This window comes from Papilio polytes, unplaced genomic scaffold (genome assembly GCF_000836215.1).
Source record: "Papilio polytes unplaced genomic scaffold, Ppol_1.0 DF821289.1, whole genome shotgun sequence".
Classification (NCBI taxonomy): Eukaryota; Metazoa; Arthropoda; class Insecta; order Lepidoptera; family Papilionidae; genus Papilio; species Papilio polytes.
The window spans coordinates 3,629,366-3,648,973 of record NW_013527915.1 but is presented as its reverse complement, the minus strand read 5'-3'; the positions used below and the strand labels follow the sequence as shown (position 1 = coordinate 3,648,973).

The 19,608-nt window shown below is 32.3% G+C and overlaps 2 protein-coding genes across 2 annotated transcripts in view; one reads left to right on the top strand and one right to left on the bottom strand.

Annotated features, from left to right (window-relative positions):
• Window positions 1-3,658: 3,658 nt before the first annotated feature.
• Window positions 3,659-15,888, bottom strand: LOC106109464 (laccase-2-like). The gene is made up of 5 exons (XM_013290972.1): window positions 15,350-15,888; window positions 15,087-15,186; window positions 13,912-14,987; window positions 9,292-9,468; window positions 3,659-4,085 (listed from the first exon to the last, which is right to left on the bottom strand). The coding sequence occupies exons 1-5, from the start codon at window positions 15,483-15,485 to the stop codon at window positions 3,715-3,717; spliced, it is 1,860 nt and encodes a 619-aa protein (XP_013146426.1). The 5' UTR covers window positions 15,486-15,888; the 3' UTR covers window positions 3,659-3,714.
• Window positions 15,889-17,311: 1,423 nt separating this feature from the next.
• The window catches only part of LOC106109118 (poly(A)-specific ribonuclease PARN-like domain-containing protein 1), a 7,367-nt gene continuing 5,070 nt past the window's right edge, over window positions 17,312-19,608 (top strand). The window contains exons 1-5 of the mRNA XM_013290521.1: window positions 17,312-17,542; window positions 17,743-17,977; window positions 18,287-18,438; window positions 18,854-18,989; window positions 19,272-19,600. Of these exons, the coding sequence (XP_013145975.1) occupies window positions 17,415-17,542; window positions 17,743-17,977; window positions 18,287-18,438; window positions 18,854-18,989; window positions 19,272-19,600 (980 nt within the window). The 5' untranslated portion in view covers window positions 17,312-17,414. The remainder of the gene's footprint in view (window positions 17,543-17,742; window positions 17,978-18,286; window positions 18,439-18,853; window positions 18,990-19,271; window positions 19,601-19,608) is intronic.

Sequence of the window (19,608 nt, the reverse complement as noted above, 5' to 3'; positions counted from 1 at the left end):
GGATATGGAGGAAAAGTGCATTTGATGGTGGAGGAGACGCATAGGAAGGGGAAATGTCCTCTTTATGTGCGTCTCCTACTCCGTCGATTAAGGGTAGGCAACGCCTCTGCAATTGCGGATGTTTATAGGCAGCGGTCGCTTTCCATTTCAGTGGATTCAGGTGGCCGCTTGTTCATTTGCCAACCTTATAGTAAAAAAAAAAAGAAATCAACCTCAAAACAATAAGAAACTGTACACCTACTTGATGTAAGTAAATATCAAAGCTTAATTTCTTATAGTTGAAAATGAAAAATTAAAAATATTAAAAATTGTCGCAAGTCATGTTCCGATGAGAAAGTTGAGAATCGAAACATTAAAACGTAAGTGTTACATGCATTTGTATAGAATAACTCACGTAACTATGATATTACAAACCTTATACTAAGGAGCGAAGTATTTGTTTATACGTTGCTTGATATTTACATAATTCTATTGGATAATGTAACTAAGTTTCTATTAACTTTCCAATACATCGAATTTTCAATGAAGTTGACGTATTTATCTAAAACCGATTAAATGTATCTACCGATGTCATGCGGACATTATCAATTCAACGCTGATAGATGTTGCAAGACCTTCGGGTTACTGACGTCTAATTATGCACACGGTTTTAAAATCAAAATGTTCAATAGAAAGGAACAGCTTGATTAAAATACTTAATTAAAAAGCCCAGGTCTTAAATCTGTACACACCAATTCGTTAAAATTCCCCGTTTTGTTTTTAAAACAAATTGAAGTCAAAGTTAACGCTAAGTTAACACCAGAACAAATGTCAACCGGCTTACGCTAACAAAGCCACCGAGCACAAAACGCGCAATCCGCGAGCGCGTTAACGCGGGTTGGCGCAGTGCCAAGACAAAACAACAAACTCGCACAAACGCCGCTGAAAAAGCTCCGCTGAAACATCAGTTGGCATGCCAGTTTCACACGCGGAACAGCAGAAAGATGTACAATAAATTCGTATCGTTTGTGATTCCAAATTGAGTTTATTCGATCCAGAATATTGCGCTATAGAAATGTAATTGATTTTGTTGACATTTTTTGCTGGACTTCTGCTATTTTGTGAAACACACTTACTGTTAAAACAATACTGCTCTGCATTGTGTGCTCTGACTCTCTGTTCTACCCTCATGTAAAACTTCCGTTTTAACGAACGTCATCGAGGCTTTGATGTAATTTAAAAAAGAAAAAACTCAATAACACTTTGTTTTCTAGTTCTATGTAAAATCCTATGGGTTTATTCTTGCCACGTATTAGACCATAAGTAACTAATGATAGATAATTATCAGATTTTTTTTGGATAGAAATGTAGATGTCGCCAATGGAATGAAATTATAGCATAAAGAAACCCGCTACATACGGTCAATTCTACCTGAAGAGTCATTTTAAAACAAAACCTTAATAAAAAAAAAACCTTTACAAATCTAATATCCTTATATAATTATTTTAAAAAAGAACGATGCTTTCAGCACGATAATTAGAATCTTACCGCTAACTCCTAATAAAGCCAACGTTCCAGATATAACAGACAGCTGTCAATACCACTCGGCCTGATCGCAACGTTCAAAAAGTGAAAGTTGGTCAAATGATCTTTTAGAACAAGTTCCGTTTACGGCCCTGCTTCGGAAATTGCCCGACGCAAGCCTCGTTAACAATGGCGATGATAAATCGATTTAAAAATTCCACAATTCTCTCATTGTTATTTTGAATAATAATTTCTAAGCTAATTGAAAATAAAAATAGTTACGTGTAATGGAATTTGTCACTTTTGTGACAATGTTAACAAATTACTTTCCTTTGATATTTTTTCGACCGCGGATTTAACGTGTTTATAGACATTAAACAACAACTTCTGAACAAATATAATGTTATTACAAACCGAATAATATTTGCCCGATAAGACCCGATATCAATTATTAATCGAATCTCATATACAATAGAAAGTAAATTAACAAAGACGTCTGTTTATCTTGTTCAATAAGCAAACGACACAGATCTATTATGTTCAGTCTATTCAATCCTCAGACAGTTGTTAATAACTTCGCCTTTTTAGGCCTTTCAACTTTTGACTTGCCATTTATCAATACTTATTTGGATTAGAAATAAAACATAATTAAACGTAATTAGTTATTTGATATCATAAATAAATCTTAATGATTTAAATAATACCAGTAACAAAGCAAGCTTACCTCTTAATTGAAACTTTTTAAAGGATTTCTCGCCATTTACTAAAATAATTATATTATACATATCTTCTTTACTTACTTGCCATACAGTTTTATTGTATCCCAAATTCAAATCAAACGAAGCATACTTTCTCCAACATAGTAAATTAATAGTATAAGTAGCCAGTATTAATAAAATGAAAAATTTGTAGGCCTCTTTAACACGCGTAAGCAAAGATTAGAGAGACATGATTGAAGTGTTAAGGTTATTTAATCTATGGTTGTTTTACTGAAATAGGCACAAAATGTTATAAATCATACGATAAGTCTGGCCTCTGACAAAATTTATCAAAAAGACGAATTGAAAAGATAAGTAGAAAGTTCGATGATGCCGATGATGGCCATTGTAAAGACTGTCAATTATTTTCTTTGTTGGTTTTTGTAGTCACGAGGTAAAATTGAGGTCGAAACCATAAGAAATGCGAGTATCTCTTGAAAAAAAAAATGTTTCTAGTTTTTTTACGAACTTAGTTACCCAGATGAATAGGTAACAAAAACGTTTTTGACATCTTTTGTGTTTTAAAGCTCTGTGGAATACATTTTTCAAATGTAATGTTAACCTATTTCAAGTGATTTTTACTACAACAAACTTAAAAATGTCGAATTTACGTTATTCAAACTGCCCGTGATTATGATTTGGGTTTTGAATAAAACAATCAAATCGAATTGTCATATGTTTTATATTTTCAGTACATATTCTTTTACATATATTATAATATTATAATTTACACATAATTAAATTATAATTGTAAAACTAGTTTGTATTGTAAAACAATTATATACAACAAAAAACTAAATCTAAATAATAATTACATTTTACACGTATTAGAGCGGACACACACCTTTGACGAAACTATCGCACGACAGTTGTGCGATTGTCGTTTCGCAGCCAATTTAAGTAGTGTGACAAATTAGTGTAGTGTGCGCACCTCCATTTATGCCCATAGGAATCAAAGCGAGACTAAACAGTTGTGCGATAGTTAAGTCAAAGATGTGCGCACGCTCTAAGGTCAAATGGCTCTTTCTTCAACTATAAGCCTGTACATTATCACATACCCATGAAGGTTTTAATGTAATATGACTTATAAACTATTTATGATTCTTTAAACGGATACTGTTCCACTATAATAGATATAGCATTTTCTAGAGTACAAACTTTTTAATATTTATAAAGTAATTTATTAGATTACAAGAAACATTTTAGATTAATGATTTAAAAAACTTTACATTGATACGAAAACTTAACTAAAAAAAACATTGTTATGATCACAATCAAATAATAAAATAAATTTTATCCCTTAATAAATATTGCCCCTGTAAAATAAACTTGTACACGTTACTCAAACATTTTTAATTGCAAACAATTGATAATTGTTTGCAATTGTTAAAAACTTTCAAAATATATCAAAAACACTGGTAACTAAATTAACTAGCTTTATTACACTTCAAGTTTAAATTAAAAAATATTCAGGACCTACATAGGAACCGCACTTAGGGAAATCAGGAGGTGCTTGAACGAAGTCACTTTCCTCACCAACCTTTAGCACAAAATCGAGGCCTCTCGTCCAATGTGCTGATCTTTCGTCCCTCATCATCCAATACCCGGGGTTATCAGCCTCGAATCGTAAAGCCACGACACCGAATTTCGGTATAACAATCGTATCTTTGATTACAGGATCGATTAAGTTTCTTGTAGCAAATAATGTTCCTTGCTCGTGCATTTCTTTGATTTTATTTTTATCAACACTAGTATTAAACTCGCGTATACCGACTACGTAGAAATTGTAGCCGTGAAGATGGAATATATGATCTGATTCTCCACCTGCAAGAACGAAAATAAATCAGTAACGGTTTGATAAAATTTTTAAAGCTTTTCTGTATTTTTAACTATTTATGTTGTAAAGATTGTTATATACAATAATATATTAAATATTAAAAGCTAAATTTCATCGATTTCAGTTAAGCCGTTTTTGTCGTTATACATTACTACGTACTTTGTTACTACTCGTATAAATATCCATACATCCTTTCGCGTTTGTAATATTAGTAAGAAGTTAGACAATATTGTATAATAAATATAATATTTTGTCATTAAGACTATTAGGTAACTAATTTCACTAAGTTCTCATGACGCCCAACAAATTAAACAAAGGGTCTATTCCGATTCTCGCGTAATGTAACACAATTATTGCGACAGTCCAACCCATACGTAATTCTAAGTGACGAAACCTGTTATTCTGTACATAATATTGTTTATGTAATAGACGTATTAATTTACGTTTCCCTGTTCTCTGACGTGTAGTATGAAGTAGGTATAAACTATAAATTTTTATTTAAAGGATTTTATTAATATAACTACTGTATCACATCAACTAACCTACATATACTTTCGCTCGTACAACCTTTATTATCGTACAAAAGTATGCAAAAGAAACGACTTCATAACAAATAAACTCATAAACCCAACAATACCTTTGCCGGACCGAATATAATTTAAATGTTTACTTTTAATCCATTATCGCAACAATCCGTAATATATGGTACAACGGAATGTACTCAAATTTAATATGCAATGCTCACATTGTGCTAATTAGCAAATGTTTGTCCGCACGGCAATGTACCTTAAAACTTAAATAATATAGTGCGTATGTTTTGTAGGTGTTGGTTTTCACAAGGGATAAGTCAACTTATACTAATGAGGGACAATCTCTATCTATACTATTATACTAAAGCGTAAACACACACTTCTTTGTTGCCTAAGATGTCTAACAGCATATTTTTTTTTAATTCTTTTTTTAATAAAAAGCCCTACACTTGCGTCACGCTTTAGGCTATATATTTTAACACCATTAAACTTACGGGGTAATTATTTTGGATAAAAACCCCAATATGGGAAAGAGACAATAAGTTGGTGTCAACGTCAAATAAGCAAGGTTTTCACCATGTCATGTCATTTTGACATATGTAAATGATCATTTAGCAAATGTAAACCATTAAATAAAATTTTCATAATTTTAAGCGGATGAAGTCGCACGGGAACAACTAGTGAAATAAACTACATTAAGATCAAGCAGCTCCAGATCACATTAACCGTGAATTAAGTAAAATTACTGATTTTCTACTAAATCACAGGAGAAACTGAATCGTTATTGACGGCAAAATCGTATTCGATCGTACTTTGTTCCGATCGGATTAGTGCTGAAGAGTAATCGTTTTCTAAATTACTTAAGTTTTCTCAGTTGGTACGTGCTTATTTGAGATTCCCGGCTTTAACGATTATCTTTTCGCATTGAAATGATCAAATTACTATTTAAGTTGTGTCTGCACTTGTTTTAAAACACTTAGAATAAGCAATGACGAAACTAAAAGCTACTTAGCTTTTAAAGCCTTTACGCTATCTTTAAGTAAATTTTAAGGTAGGAAAGTGGAATTAAATTTTATAAAATTTCTCTGAGAATTCGATTTCTACAAACTTGTATTATTAAATCAATATTTCTCGTGTAATTCCACTCTTGCAATGATATGTTAAAGCGGCTTTCTACAGGGAATATTCGTGCGATTTGAAATTGGCCTCTGGGGAAATTGTGCAATAACATTTTACAGTCCGTGCGCGTAATGTTTTAAAATTGTTTTGAAACTTAAAATTAGTAGAAACGATTTTCGATTATTATTTACATTAAAGCTATTTTAAAATACTCCTTTTTTGCATATTAGCTGTGTTCATTTAGAAACACTTCTTACGCTTACACTTCTTACTACTTTTTTTTCTAAACTTTTTCATCTCTATTCATTATGGCAAACAAAAGGATTTTCCAATGACTTACATATGTTTAAATTTTAAAGTAGGTGTGTTATTATTACCTAGAAATAAATACAGCGCACTATCTGCATTCATCCGCGCAATAAATACTTATGTCGCAACCGGAGATGTCATCACGAGAAAGTTAACATTCAAGTACTTAAGACCCAGGTCACTGTGAAACACCTATAACGAGCCTGCCAAAGGTCGTATGATAATTATGCCTACATATAGTAAATACGTACCTCAGTATCAATTCAACGATGTTATTTCTCAGTCACGTCCCTTCCATACAAACTTTAGATTGCAATTTCGTGAGTGGATTTTAAATCTTTTATTTCCTAATCCGGAAGAAGCTTTCCGTTTAAAGTTTTGAAGTGATTCCAATTGACCTTTACCTTTATCCTATACGTAATATTACTTTTCACTTAATTAAATTTTATAAGTGTTTATATTTACAGTTGCACAAAGACGTGGTAATTTTTTTTAGTGATTACTTAGGATTCTAATCTGTGTTTTTTAAAAAGACTTACCATAGTAATAAATGGTGTATCATCAAATTTGTTTTTAAATAAAATCCATCGCACCAGATATTACGATGCCAAATGTGATAATTTCACGGTTACGCTCAACTTTAATATTTATTTATTCAACTTTTTTTAACAAATAGAAGAGTGAATAGAGATTGAAATTGAATATTATCTACCAACTCTCACTTCCATATAATGAACGTATTGGCGACGTCGCGGTATTGTGTGAAGCCAGTCTCATATTACCGAAAGAATATCTTAGTACTCGGTCCACTGCTATTGTGTATGATTATATTTTTGTGAATAATTTTAATTTTAATTTAAACTGTAGCATAAAAAAGAACTGTATTTTAATTAAAATATAATAAAAAATAATGTAGTAAATAATATGTGTTATTAGTAATTTTATACACCACTTAAAAATAAACGAAGCACAGCTTATTAATTCAGTAAATTTTTATGACTTTTAAAAAGTTAATAATGTTAAAAGTTCGTTAATGTTTTCTTTTTTAATTTACTATTTACTGTTCCGGTTAAACAAAGTGTTAAAGTATACTAGAAATCTGAGAACTGGCCAAAAACATTTTAACAGTAAATAAAATATCTTAAATTACGTAATTAGCATCAGCTTGTCTTTCGCATTGCTATTGTAAAATATACTCGCGGACAACGGATATTTACAACACACGCCGGGCAACATTTGCCAATAGGCTTAGTTACACAATTCCCGATGAGAATATTGACACCAGACATCTTCCGTCAGACAAAGTGCTAGGGAAACAAATGTTGTAGAACTTTCAACAGAAAGCTGTCTATGTCTTTTATCTGTAAAACAAACAGCCCGTTTGCTGCACTCTATTCAAATACAGTTGTACAAATGTCTTATGATTTACAATATCAATATTATGGTAGATAAAATTACAAGTATTATCGCTAATCGTTTTTGCAAATGTAGGAAGAAAGATAAGGTACATTTGTTGTTAATAATCAATATTATGAATTACTATTAAAACTTTTGTTTATAAATCCACTAGCTTTTACTCGCGACTTCGTCTGCGTGGTATTAAACAAGTAAGTAGCCTATGTGTTCTTTCAGACTATCCTCCATGTCTTAGTCAAATTTCGTCAAGATACGTTCAGCAGTTTAAGCTACAAACTCTAACAAACATTCATCTAAACTTTCGCATTTATAATATTAGTAAGATATAAATAGCGAAGTTGTCGTTTGAAAATCACAACAACAACCAACATATCTCAAAGACGCTTCAAGCTGTGTTAAGCAAACTTATTTAGGATGCATAAACACCTTGACTACCTCACAAGACAGTCTAAATCTTCATACGAGCTCTCCGCTAAGTGCACAATCTACATAAAGTGTTCTCCAGAAAGTGAACACACATAAATTAGCAGCCACTTACGTAACCATCCCTTGAAGTCGCTTCAAATTTACTATGTATTTCTTAACATATCCTTATATTATTCTAAATGAAATAAATTTGAATTTTGAAGTAGTTGTCACGCTCATAACTTACATCTATACTTCTATACTATTATAATAAAGCGTAAAAACACACTTCTTTGTTGCCTAAAATGTCAGCAATTACAGCATATTTTTGAATAATTCTTTTTTTAACAAAAAGCCCTACACTTACGTCACGCTTTAGGCCATATTTTTCACTCCATTAAACTGGGGTGAATATTTTGAATAAAAGCCCTAATGTGGAAAAGAGACCACAAGTTGCTGCCAACATCAAGGAAGCAAGATTGCCAAGGTTTGTCGTGTCGTGTCATTTTGACATTTGCTATTGATAATTTGACAAATGTAAACAATAAAATAAAATTATCATAATTTCATGCGGATAAAGCCGCACGGGAACAGCTAGTTGTTTTATACAACAAAGGTTATTTATAAATGGAGATAATAATCAAAAAGTTAAATAGTAGGTTATTCCGTTTCTTTCTATTCGAACATACGGCCCGGAATTATTAACATTTGCTTAGTACTATCATTAACAGCTTAATTAATGCATTACGATGACTGTTCCGTGATATTTGCAAGGAGAAAGTTCATAATCAAAGGATACCCATACGAAATATGCAAAAGGAATTCTACCTCTAAAATTGTAAATAATTTAACTATTATAGAATCTTCATGCATTATTCATAAGGTCATTTAATTCATTACATTTTGATTATACGTAACATTCCATGACCTTATAAATAATTCATAAGTTGACCATTCTAGAACTCTCGTAATGTTTTACATTGTTGTTTTTAACCTTGTAACATCAAAACTTTTATAGCTAAATATTTTATCACATTGTGAAAAAGTTGGTTCGCAAAGTTTAACTTTATTATCAAACCTGAATTAAAAAATGTATTTTTAAAGTAAACTTAGTAAGTGCTTTCCAATTAGGCTCGATTTTTAGTATCAAGCAGCTTATTTAGTTTATTTAAAACTATCTTTCGTCTGCGACTCCTTCCGCGAATTAAAAGAAAAAACAAAAGTAGCCTATGTATTCTCCCAGACTATTACTCTACATCTATGCCAAATTTTGTCAAGATCCGTTCAGCCGTTTAGGCTACAAACGCTAATAAATATCCATTCATCCATCCATCTAAACTTTTGCATTTGTAATATTAGTAGAAAGTTAACACTGGTCTAGATTAATTTATCGTTAACATTTGACATTTCTTACCTTGATCAAACATAACCAACTCGACAGTAGACCTCAAGGGGATTTTCTTAACGTGAACACATTCGTCTTCGTTGGAGCCTCGAGCGCAGATCGCTTCGGGGGCCACATCATTACCCTGCGTCAGCAAGGGTGATGCAGGGTACGTGAAACGGAAACCATCGGTCTGACCCCAGCTCTCTGCAACAAAATATGTTATATTGTGTTAATGACATCTGAGAAGTTAAGTAAACCGGTTATGAAATATGATCAAAGAGGTTACAATACTAAACTACGTACAGGAGTACAGTTGCGCTATATGTCACCGATAAATTGGTTATTTTAGTCATTATTAATCGGTTAAGACGTAATATAATCTGACTGTAACTACTTACAATTAATAGTTGACATATATAAAGTAACATTAAAACAGTACACGTATTACATATCTAATAACGCTTCAAAATCGCTAAAATGTAACTTTAAAAAAGTATTGAAATCAAATTAACAGTTAGTGCATGCTTGGTAGTTTTGTGAGGTGCCATCTTCATTCATTCAAGTGTTTATTACGCAATTAAGTACAAATCGTTAATATTCATGACTTGCGATCCGTTGCTTTGAATAAAACGCATACGTACATTGGGAATGAGGTCGGCATTGGCTAACGCATCGGATAACAAGAAGTTACATTCATTTAAATACTCTAACCTAGCGTCGAAATTAAAACTAAAGTGTTTAATTTAAGTGACGTGTGTAATCCTGAATCACCTGTGATAAATATTGTTGTCGCCGTTTTTTGAAAGAAAACAAAAGGGATAGCTATAGTTGTTGATGTCTTTAGTTGATGTGTTTCATGGTTAGAAGGTTTGTAAATATCTTCTTTCTTACAGGACGATAAAACGTAATTACTTTTAAAGCATGTTCATTAACAATTATAATTTCAGGCGAAACGCGTAATGAGTGTCTACGTTCCAAGTATACGTTCCAGCAAGTTTAGTTAGGATTAAAAAAAGAAGTAAATAGAAATCTCTCTGGTGGAAGTAATATTTCGGGACAAACTCCTAACTAATATAAATTCACTTTTGCAAAATGTTTTAGATGCTGCGTAAACAAAATATGAAAATGTCGAAATAAAAAATGCTATGAAAAAGTTAGATTCGATTTACATCGCGTCACTAATAACTACTTTTGACATATAAAACTTCAATAACAGAGAGCCGGGAAATAGATTTTCCGTGGCAATATCCAATTTAAACTTCTAATGCAAAGTTGTGGAACTAAATTGCGTTGGTATTTCATGTCGACTGGATTATGAAGCTCTCTCAATAATCTTGGTCTATCACTTCAATTCATTATTTATTCACTTATTTAGTTCTTCATTTGTTTCTTTCTTTACTATTTCTTTAATTAAATTGGACTTAACCAAAGTTCAATACTATTTTACAATTTGTATTTGTTAAAAAAAAAAACAAACAAGAATTACTTTACATTTAAATTCAAGTTTCATGCAAATATTTTTAGCGGTTTCGATTACATTATACATAGTAACAGGTCTAACTTCTTGTTTCTTAGTGACATAAGCATATTAATGTTATACCAATTTTGTAATTCAGGCTAGAAAAGTGTGCTAGTATGCCCATCTATATCCACAAAGTTTGTTAGTCTATATCGATCAACAGATGGCGTTTAAGAATAGGACGCACCTAAATAAACACTGGCCACCGACAATCCACCAAGGCAAGACAAATTAAAAAAATAATAAAAAATAAAAGATTATTTTTAGGCGTAAAACAACAAAATGCAAAATGTGATAAGAAGGAAGTAACAACGTAAATGTAAGCTCTTGTTATAAATTGTATATATTGTATATAAGTATGAATAAAAAAGTTATAAAACAAGATGTTACTAGTTTATATTTATTCAAAGTTGAGTGAATAATTATGAAATAATTTAATCAAATACTTAAATACAAAGTTTCACGACAGAGAACAGCACTATTAATTACTATGCATATACAGCGAAGGCGTGTTATTAGTATAGAATTAACAATGATAATAAAGAGGTATGTAAAGAAGCTAGTCTGTGATCATTGGGAGCGTACGACGCCTCCATACTTTCTCCTAATGAAAGGGCACGAACCTTGGAATAAGACGAACGATCTATTCCAACCTGAAAGTCGGAGACAAAAATAAAATGAATATTAGAAGTGTGTAGGCAAAGCTTAATGGAATCATCTCTTGTTAAACGTTTTTTTTTTTAATTTGTTGACTAATATAACGTAAACGTTTGTATATAAGGTTCATATATATGGTATTTGGCATAACATTGAGTTAAAAAATCATCACTATCGACCAATAAAATTTCTACTACTGTACTGAATCTCTAGCCTAGAACCAATAGTTTTCAGACTATACAACGCATTGATTACCTAGCTGTACTCATATAAATTAAGTGAATGATAAATCTATCATTACGTTCGCAACGTAATTACGACAGTTGTTAATAAGCGGGGTAAATAGAGCTGAGTTGATTGCAGAGACAAGCACGGTGGTCTACAATCTGTTGACGTCATTAACGGTTGCAATTCACGCGATTATCTATAAACGCTATTACTACACTTTCCTAGCGTTCTCTTAAAGCACCGTGAAATCAAATGTAAAGTACTCTTATAAGAGAACTGATGGGGCATTGTCTGTCAATTTCTCACGTAATTTACGTTCGTACTATAGTGAACGATCGTGATTTAAATGCCACCGACTTTTTAGTGGATCTGAAGGGTTATTCTTTCCTGGTTCACGAACAGATCTACACACTTCCAAAACATTTTTAATCTTTAAATAGATTGTCTTATATGAAATTTAATTTTGATAATTAATTATCAGTATTGAATTAGAAAATATGGCTGAAACTTACACTTGTTACCGATAAGGTAATAAGACACACATAATTTACGTTATATAAAAAAAAGTGATTCATACTGCGCGGTGCATGAGATGAAAAAGTACAGTTACAAAATAATCGTGACCTACTTGACATACCTAGTTTGGTTATGTAAGCGTAATGTTTGTACAGTTAGCGAAACCCACCGTGCAACCAAAGGGAAAATGTTACGAGACCAATTATCAGAAATAAAAATAGTTATAAAATAATAGGAATAATGTATAAACTTACAAGCAACAAGCTACTCTCTATAAATCAATTTATTGTTAATGTCAACTTAACTTTACCTTATTATATTAGACGCTGACTGTACCTACATGCACACGTACGTTTACGTACTTCGTTATTTGGAATTTTTTGCAATAATTGCAAACAATTTGGACACAACTTACATAATTATTTTCAAAGAAGTATGTTGACATAATGTTCTTATTTTTTCAAATCTTTCATATATCGGATTTCCGAGACATTTAAAAATTATTATCTTTAAAAAGTTCAAAACCCAGGCCATAGAAAGGCAAACGTAGCAAACGCTATTAGTAGCTCTATTGAAAACTCTGTTTATGGGCGACTCATCACGACATTTAAATTCAACTTTAATAGTAAGATTTTTATTATGATTATACTTACATAATTCATCAGCCGAATCGATGAAAACATAAAAACGTTATTACGTTTTATCTCACAAGGGACAGAAAAATCAAGATAAATGTACGAAACAAAACATTCTATACACCTGTATTCAATGTAAGCAATTTCATTCCCTTTATGGGAAAACTGGGTGAAAACAAGCAAACATTTCCAATATTTTTTCCCAAATAATGGAAGTAGGTAAAAATTGTTTGATTGGGGGAGACAAAGTCGTTTTACTTAACAGTCGTAAATTTATTACCACTCACAAAATAATATGAAATAACAATGAACTCGCGCGAAATGGTCGCGTTACTCTCTAACCACAATCTTTTATTACGAGTGATTGTTTCTTATGATAATATAATATTAATAATAATTATAGACGCATCGTTCTCAATTTTTATAATATAAGGTTGGCAAACGAGCAAGCGGCTACCTGAATCCACCGAAATGAAAAGCGACCGCTGCCCATAAACATCCGCAATTGCAGATGCGTTGCCTACCCTTAATTGACAGAGGAGGAGACGCACATAAAGATGGCATTTCCTCTTACTATGCGTCTCCTCCACCGTCAAATGCACTTTTCCTCCTTATCCTTCCCTCTAAAGAAAAGGGTGGCAAGGAAAAGAAACTATAATTGGGCCTCCATATTCTAGATTCACTGTTCTCAAAAGTTTTTCGCCATATACTTGAAAGGCGAAGTAAGATTTTCTCAACTCAGTGTAATAAAGTGTCATTGACATGAACACTACAACAAAACAATTTTAATGTCTATAAAAACTTAGAGATGATTTACCTGAAATAGCTCATTAGGATAATATGATCGTCAGAGATTATTTTTGTTAGACATTTGTAACAATGACATTTATTTTTAATACGTTACTATTTCTATGTATATCAACGCTTTTACCTATTTCCTTTAGGTCTTAGTTTAAAGCGATTCAAAGTCAATTGCTAATACAATTTTTTATCAACATACACTCGTTATTCTGACTATTTAAATACCATTTATGAGTAATCTTCTCTAATGAGACATACGTCAATAAAAATGTTTGTATTGCTTCAACTTACCGACTCGTTTAGCTGATATTTGTCTTGTGGAATAGTTGAAAGGCACATAAATAACTTCATCTATGGTTGCTGCGAGCTTGGCCGGAAAATTGTCCGCAGAGTGTATTTCATTCAGACACAACACTTTGTCACTAGCACACTTGTCACTATTCACTGTAGTTACTTCACGAGTCACTGGAAGATTAACGTTTTCAGTTGTTTTCTGAATTTTACTATCCAAAGTCTTATAGACTAACTCTGCTACACCTTCTAAATCCTCCTGACATGACTTCTCAGCTACTACTCTTATTTTGTATACTCCGCTAGCTTTATTTGCGTCTAGAACGAAATCTACTCTCTCTCCTCTAGCAAATGTTATAGCGTCAACATCCTCAGGCTGAATACCAGAACCATCCAAAGCAATCACTTTAAGGACATGCTCGTCAACAGAAAATTTAATTGGACAACTTTTAGATCCACCTCCATACATAAGACGGAATCTATATCTCTTTCCATTTTCAACAGTAAATGTTGATATTGGAGCATTCGAAAATTCGGATGATCTACCCTTTCCGTTAATTAGTAATGACTCTGCGTTCGGTGCGTTGGGTGTCACTCCAGCTAACGGTCCCATAGAATGGCCCCATTCAGCTACGAAGATCGTATGCTCAGTAGCATCTACGTCATACAGTTTCCTTAACGGATCTAGTCGAGGCGATTGACGTACTATAAACGCACCAGCGAGTCCGTCTGCAGCATCTGCTGCGGAATGTGCATGGTACATGTGCGTCCCTACAGCTGATGCTCGGAATTTATACTGGAATGTTGTATAAGCAGGCTGCGGGCATTGAGTCAACATTGGCACACCATCCATGAAAGGAGTTTCCCGTTGTGGTTGTCCCCGCCAGTGGATAGATAGAGCGTGGGCTGGAGCTCGATGCACTACATCTACAACAAGGATATCGTTCTGGCAGACGTGGAAGGATGGTGCAGGCAGTTCTCTGTTAGCAGCCAATACGCCGCGTTCTCGACCATCGGCTGTTATGCACATCGGTGGACAGTCTGCACCATGTGCTTCGGCGCAATTGTTACAAGATCTGTAAATAATCAATAATTATTAAATAATTCTAATTTATAAATAGGTCAAATGATAGTAAAGATTTATAGTGTGTTAAAAACTAATTTCTAGTTCTTACTTGCTGTATGTTTTATAGACTTCTATGACTAGTTTCACACGACAAATCATCGGCCAATCCAATTCATGGCATTCACGATCACAGTTTTCAAAATACTCCTCTGCAAAAACATAGTTAATATGAATTAGAGTATTATCAACATTACTTGAATTAAATAAATTATTATAGTATAAATGAATAAAAAAAGGAATTCAAGTAACCAGTTTTACGATTAAAAACAGATGAATAAAAACAGGAAAGGAGTATTTATAAAATTTTCATACCTGGCATCGGTGTGTAATAAACAACAACAATTACACCGGCCAATATAACAAACAACACGAGTATCCTCTGCAAGGACATCAGCATGTAGTTAGGCTTCACGAACACATCGCGTGGGTCGACGCTTTCCTTCTCCATCTTTGATAATAAACCTTAACTTATTTCGCTCACTAGTTGAGTAAGTACGGCCGCGCAATATCTTACGACATTTTTGAATTGCACACCGATTCCTTTACAAGATAATGACGTCAGAGCGTGACGAGCCGACCACGCGAGCCGACCATTGAGTGGCGACTGGTTGCGGCTTGGACTTGCAACCCGATCCACTATCTGTTTACGTTGCAACATCGAGGTGCAACGGCGCCTGAGGCTAGTCTTTTAACGTCGCTACTCGCTGCATTAAGAGGGCTCCAATTCGGAAGTAAATTGGCGAGCCCCGCGCCGCACGAACTCTCTCCACATCGTGACGTAACTTATTGTGCAACTGCAATTAAAAGACAAGTACAGATGGAAATTGTAGTTGACTTGATTGATTTCATAACTGTCATTAGTTTGATTGATCGATTTTACATTATTCATAGTTATCTAGAATACCGTGTACAGTAATTTTTAAATTAATACACAACTAAACAGTATAGACAATATACATTCCTTTGTTTATTCTCACATTCATTACAAACAGATTTTTTTTAAAGTTCAAGTTTAGTTACACAACATGAAGATTTTATCTTCAAATCTCTCCTCATTCGTAAAACAAACCGCAAATATATTTCTACACAAACGAGTCCAGCCGGCGACCCGGCCTTGACGCTATCGACATTAGTAACGCCGTACTCTGAATAATTTGCATGTTTTTGCAATTTACGAGCGTCGCTGTGCCGAAACCGTAAACATACACGAATACAAAAATATTTTTTTACCCCTCCCTACCTTTCATTTTGATTTGTGTTTTTTTTTATCTGTATCTTGAGCCAAGGATCATGGTGCTTAGATACCATTGATCTTTGCTAGCCACTAAAAATAATTGATACGTTAATTAAATAAATTCTATAAAACCATAAGAAAAAATTGTAATATAGCCTATGCTACTCAGTGATAACATAGCTTTTAAATGGTGCAGGAATTATTGAAATCATCCCAGTCTTTTATGAATTATTTCAATACATACAAATATTACTATAGAAAAATAAGGGCTGCCATACACGGACTGCAGATATGCCATGCCCAGGCGGGTTTTAGACACGTAGAAACTTTAGTCCACGTATGCGTATAAAAGGAGTCAGTTGCAAAGCAGAAAACAAATTTTATTTTTTATGAGCAATATTTTAAATGCCGTCGCCAAATATTCAATTTGTCCGATTTAATTTAATTAGGAATTATCTAATACTATCAGCACGCATATGAAAATTTCAGTAGCTTTAAATTTAATCAAAAATCAAGCATGTTTCCTTAATTCACAAAAATTGTTTTTCTTTACCTATTACTGAAACGATTTAATTACTTATTAAAAGAAATTTAATATTACATAACAATCATAAATGTATGTCATTGATTACACTTTCAAATTATAATACACCAAATTCAATACCAAGACGAAGAAACAAAAGATTACATAGGGAACCAGGCAAATCAAAGTAGCATGCAGCAGGATTTGAATTCGTAACACAAATTATTTAATGCGGATGTGGATAATTTCGTAGGCGTCGACATTTAGAAGCAATACTAATGGCTGTCCCCATCCCCCTTCTTATCCATGATGGTAACATTATATGTTTCCAACGAGATTATAAGGTGTATTTTTTAGATATCAATTACAAACCTACAAACCTATTTTGAAATGCATAGAAATAAAACACAAAAGTTTTTTTTTTACCTTTGCAACGATGACCAAACATGCATCATAGATAAATCATAGACAAAAAAGATCTTTCAAACAAAAAATGTTGGTGACAGTGACATTTGACAATTTTTCATTGTTTTGAATTTTGAAATAGTTAAATTTAAATATCTAAAAGGTTGATTATTTCTAATTTAACTAGTAATAAATATAGATCAAACTGTTATATAATGGAGATAACAAGAAAGAACTTTGCTGAGGAATTAGAAAACATAACCAATAATTTGAAACGTTCATGTTTTATTGGATTCGATGCTGAATTTACTGCTTTACTATCAGGAGAATGTTTTCAGCACAGGTGAGAAGACTTAAGAACTTCTAGCAACTCGTCCTTGTTAAATTATTTTATAGTTTTTCATTACCTCAAAAAATACGACAAACTATATTATATTTTAAGTGTAACTCTTACCTACAATATTTCAAACACATTTTTTAGTTTATCACAATTTTAATACCATTATAAGCTAGTTTTATTTATGAATTTATTACTGATTACAGATTATTTGACACAAATGAAGAAAGGTATAATAAAATCAAAGATGAAGTTAGTAACATGATTATTTCACAAGTGGGTCTCACAATGTTCCAGTACGACAGAGACGAAGATGGATATAATGCTATTGGGTATACATTTCACTTGTGTCCTCAAGTGTTGGGAGATATTGACCAATCATTCATATTTCAAGCTTCAACATTAAAGTTTTTGTGTAAACATAATTTTAATTTTAATAAGGTAAGAATTAAATACTTGAATTTCACTTTTGGACACACAAATTTATAGTTAAAATATGTTGGATCACAATTTCATCTGAAGTGCAGTTTACTTAAGAGATACCTTTAGGCACCTTTCCTCCATCTACAGTAGGCCCAACTGACATCTAGGTGGATGTCCTATTGCAGCTAAATATAGTGCTATAAACTTTAAAGTCTCACTACTCTAAAAACATAAGTCACATATAGAATAAAATGTTTTTACCATTTCACATCTTTGCTTCCAAACTCTTTTTTCAATTTTGACACTTGTGTTTTCTGATAATTCCAGTTCATCTATGAGGGTATACCTTATCTATCAAAAGTAGAAGAAGATGAAATTCTTGAACAAATCAAAAACAATAACTTAGCAAGCTATCTAACAAGTGCATTACAAATTGAAGAAGAAAAGGAAATACAATATTACGGCAATAAAGTCAGTGAGTAAGTCAAAATCATCATTCTAATAAATTACAATAATTATTAATAACTAACTATCGCTTGCGAATCCGTCCACTTGGAATAACAAAATAAAAGCAAGTAGCCTAGGTGTTCTTCCAGACTATTCTCTATATCTATGCCAATTTTAATCAAGTTCCATACAGCAGTTTAGACTACAAACTCTAACAAACATCCATCCATCCATCTCAACTTTAGCATAATATTAGTAAGATAAATACCATGACTTAATATTGTACAAAAATTTAAATTATAGGAACACATTTTATTTAATGTTAACTTTATTCCCCATGTTGCAAATATATCTTAAATCAACTTGTACCGAGAAAAGGGTTGCATCTTCAAAGACATATTACTTTTTTTCACTGGAAGGTGGCTCAAAATGTTGTTGTTTTATCAGATGGTTGCACACCAGCGAAGAAGGAACAATTTATATAGATGTACATAACCCCATTCAGAGGTACCTCATACATATTGAACTCCGGCAAAGGTTTCCACATGTTCTTACAACAGATAGCTTAGGTAATAGCAATAAGGTAATTTGGTAGATTGAAAACATTTTATTAATAACAAAAAAAAATAAAAGAGTATGTATTCATGTATGATGTATTCATATGATAATATTTCATTCTTTACTAAAAATAAAGTTTAAAAAAAAGTGTACTAAATTGTGAAAGGAAAAATCGTAATTGCTTGCCGTTTTTAACTACAAACAAATGGACAAGTAATACAAACTTTAGATAAACTATAGTAATAATACAACAGTTTTTTGGTATGTTGATTTTTTTTTGGTGTTAAATATAACATTTTATTTTCAGATCTTAGTATATCGAGATAAGAGTATAGAAGGGGCTAACAACGCAACACAGGAAATGTTAGAAAAGAATTTATTAGAAAAATTATTAGGTTTTTCAAACATAATAAAATTGTTAGTACAATACAAGAAACCAATAATTGGGCATAATTTGTTTATGGATTTAATACTTTTACATAATCAATTCATAGGACCATTGCCTAAAAAATATTCCATATTTAAAAAGAATATAAACAATATGTTTCCAGAAGTATTTGATACTAAATATATTTCACATGAAATGGGCAAGAAATTAACGCTGGATGAAGTATGGCAGTCAAATATATTACAAGAGTAAGTTT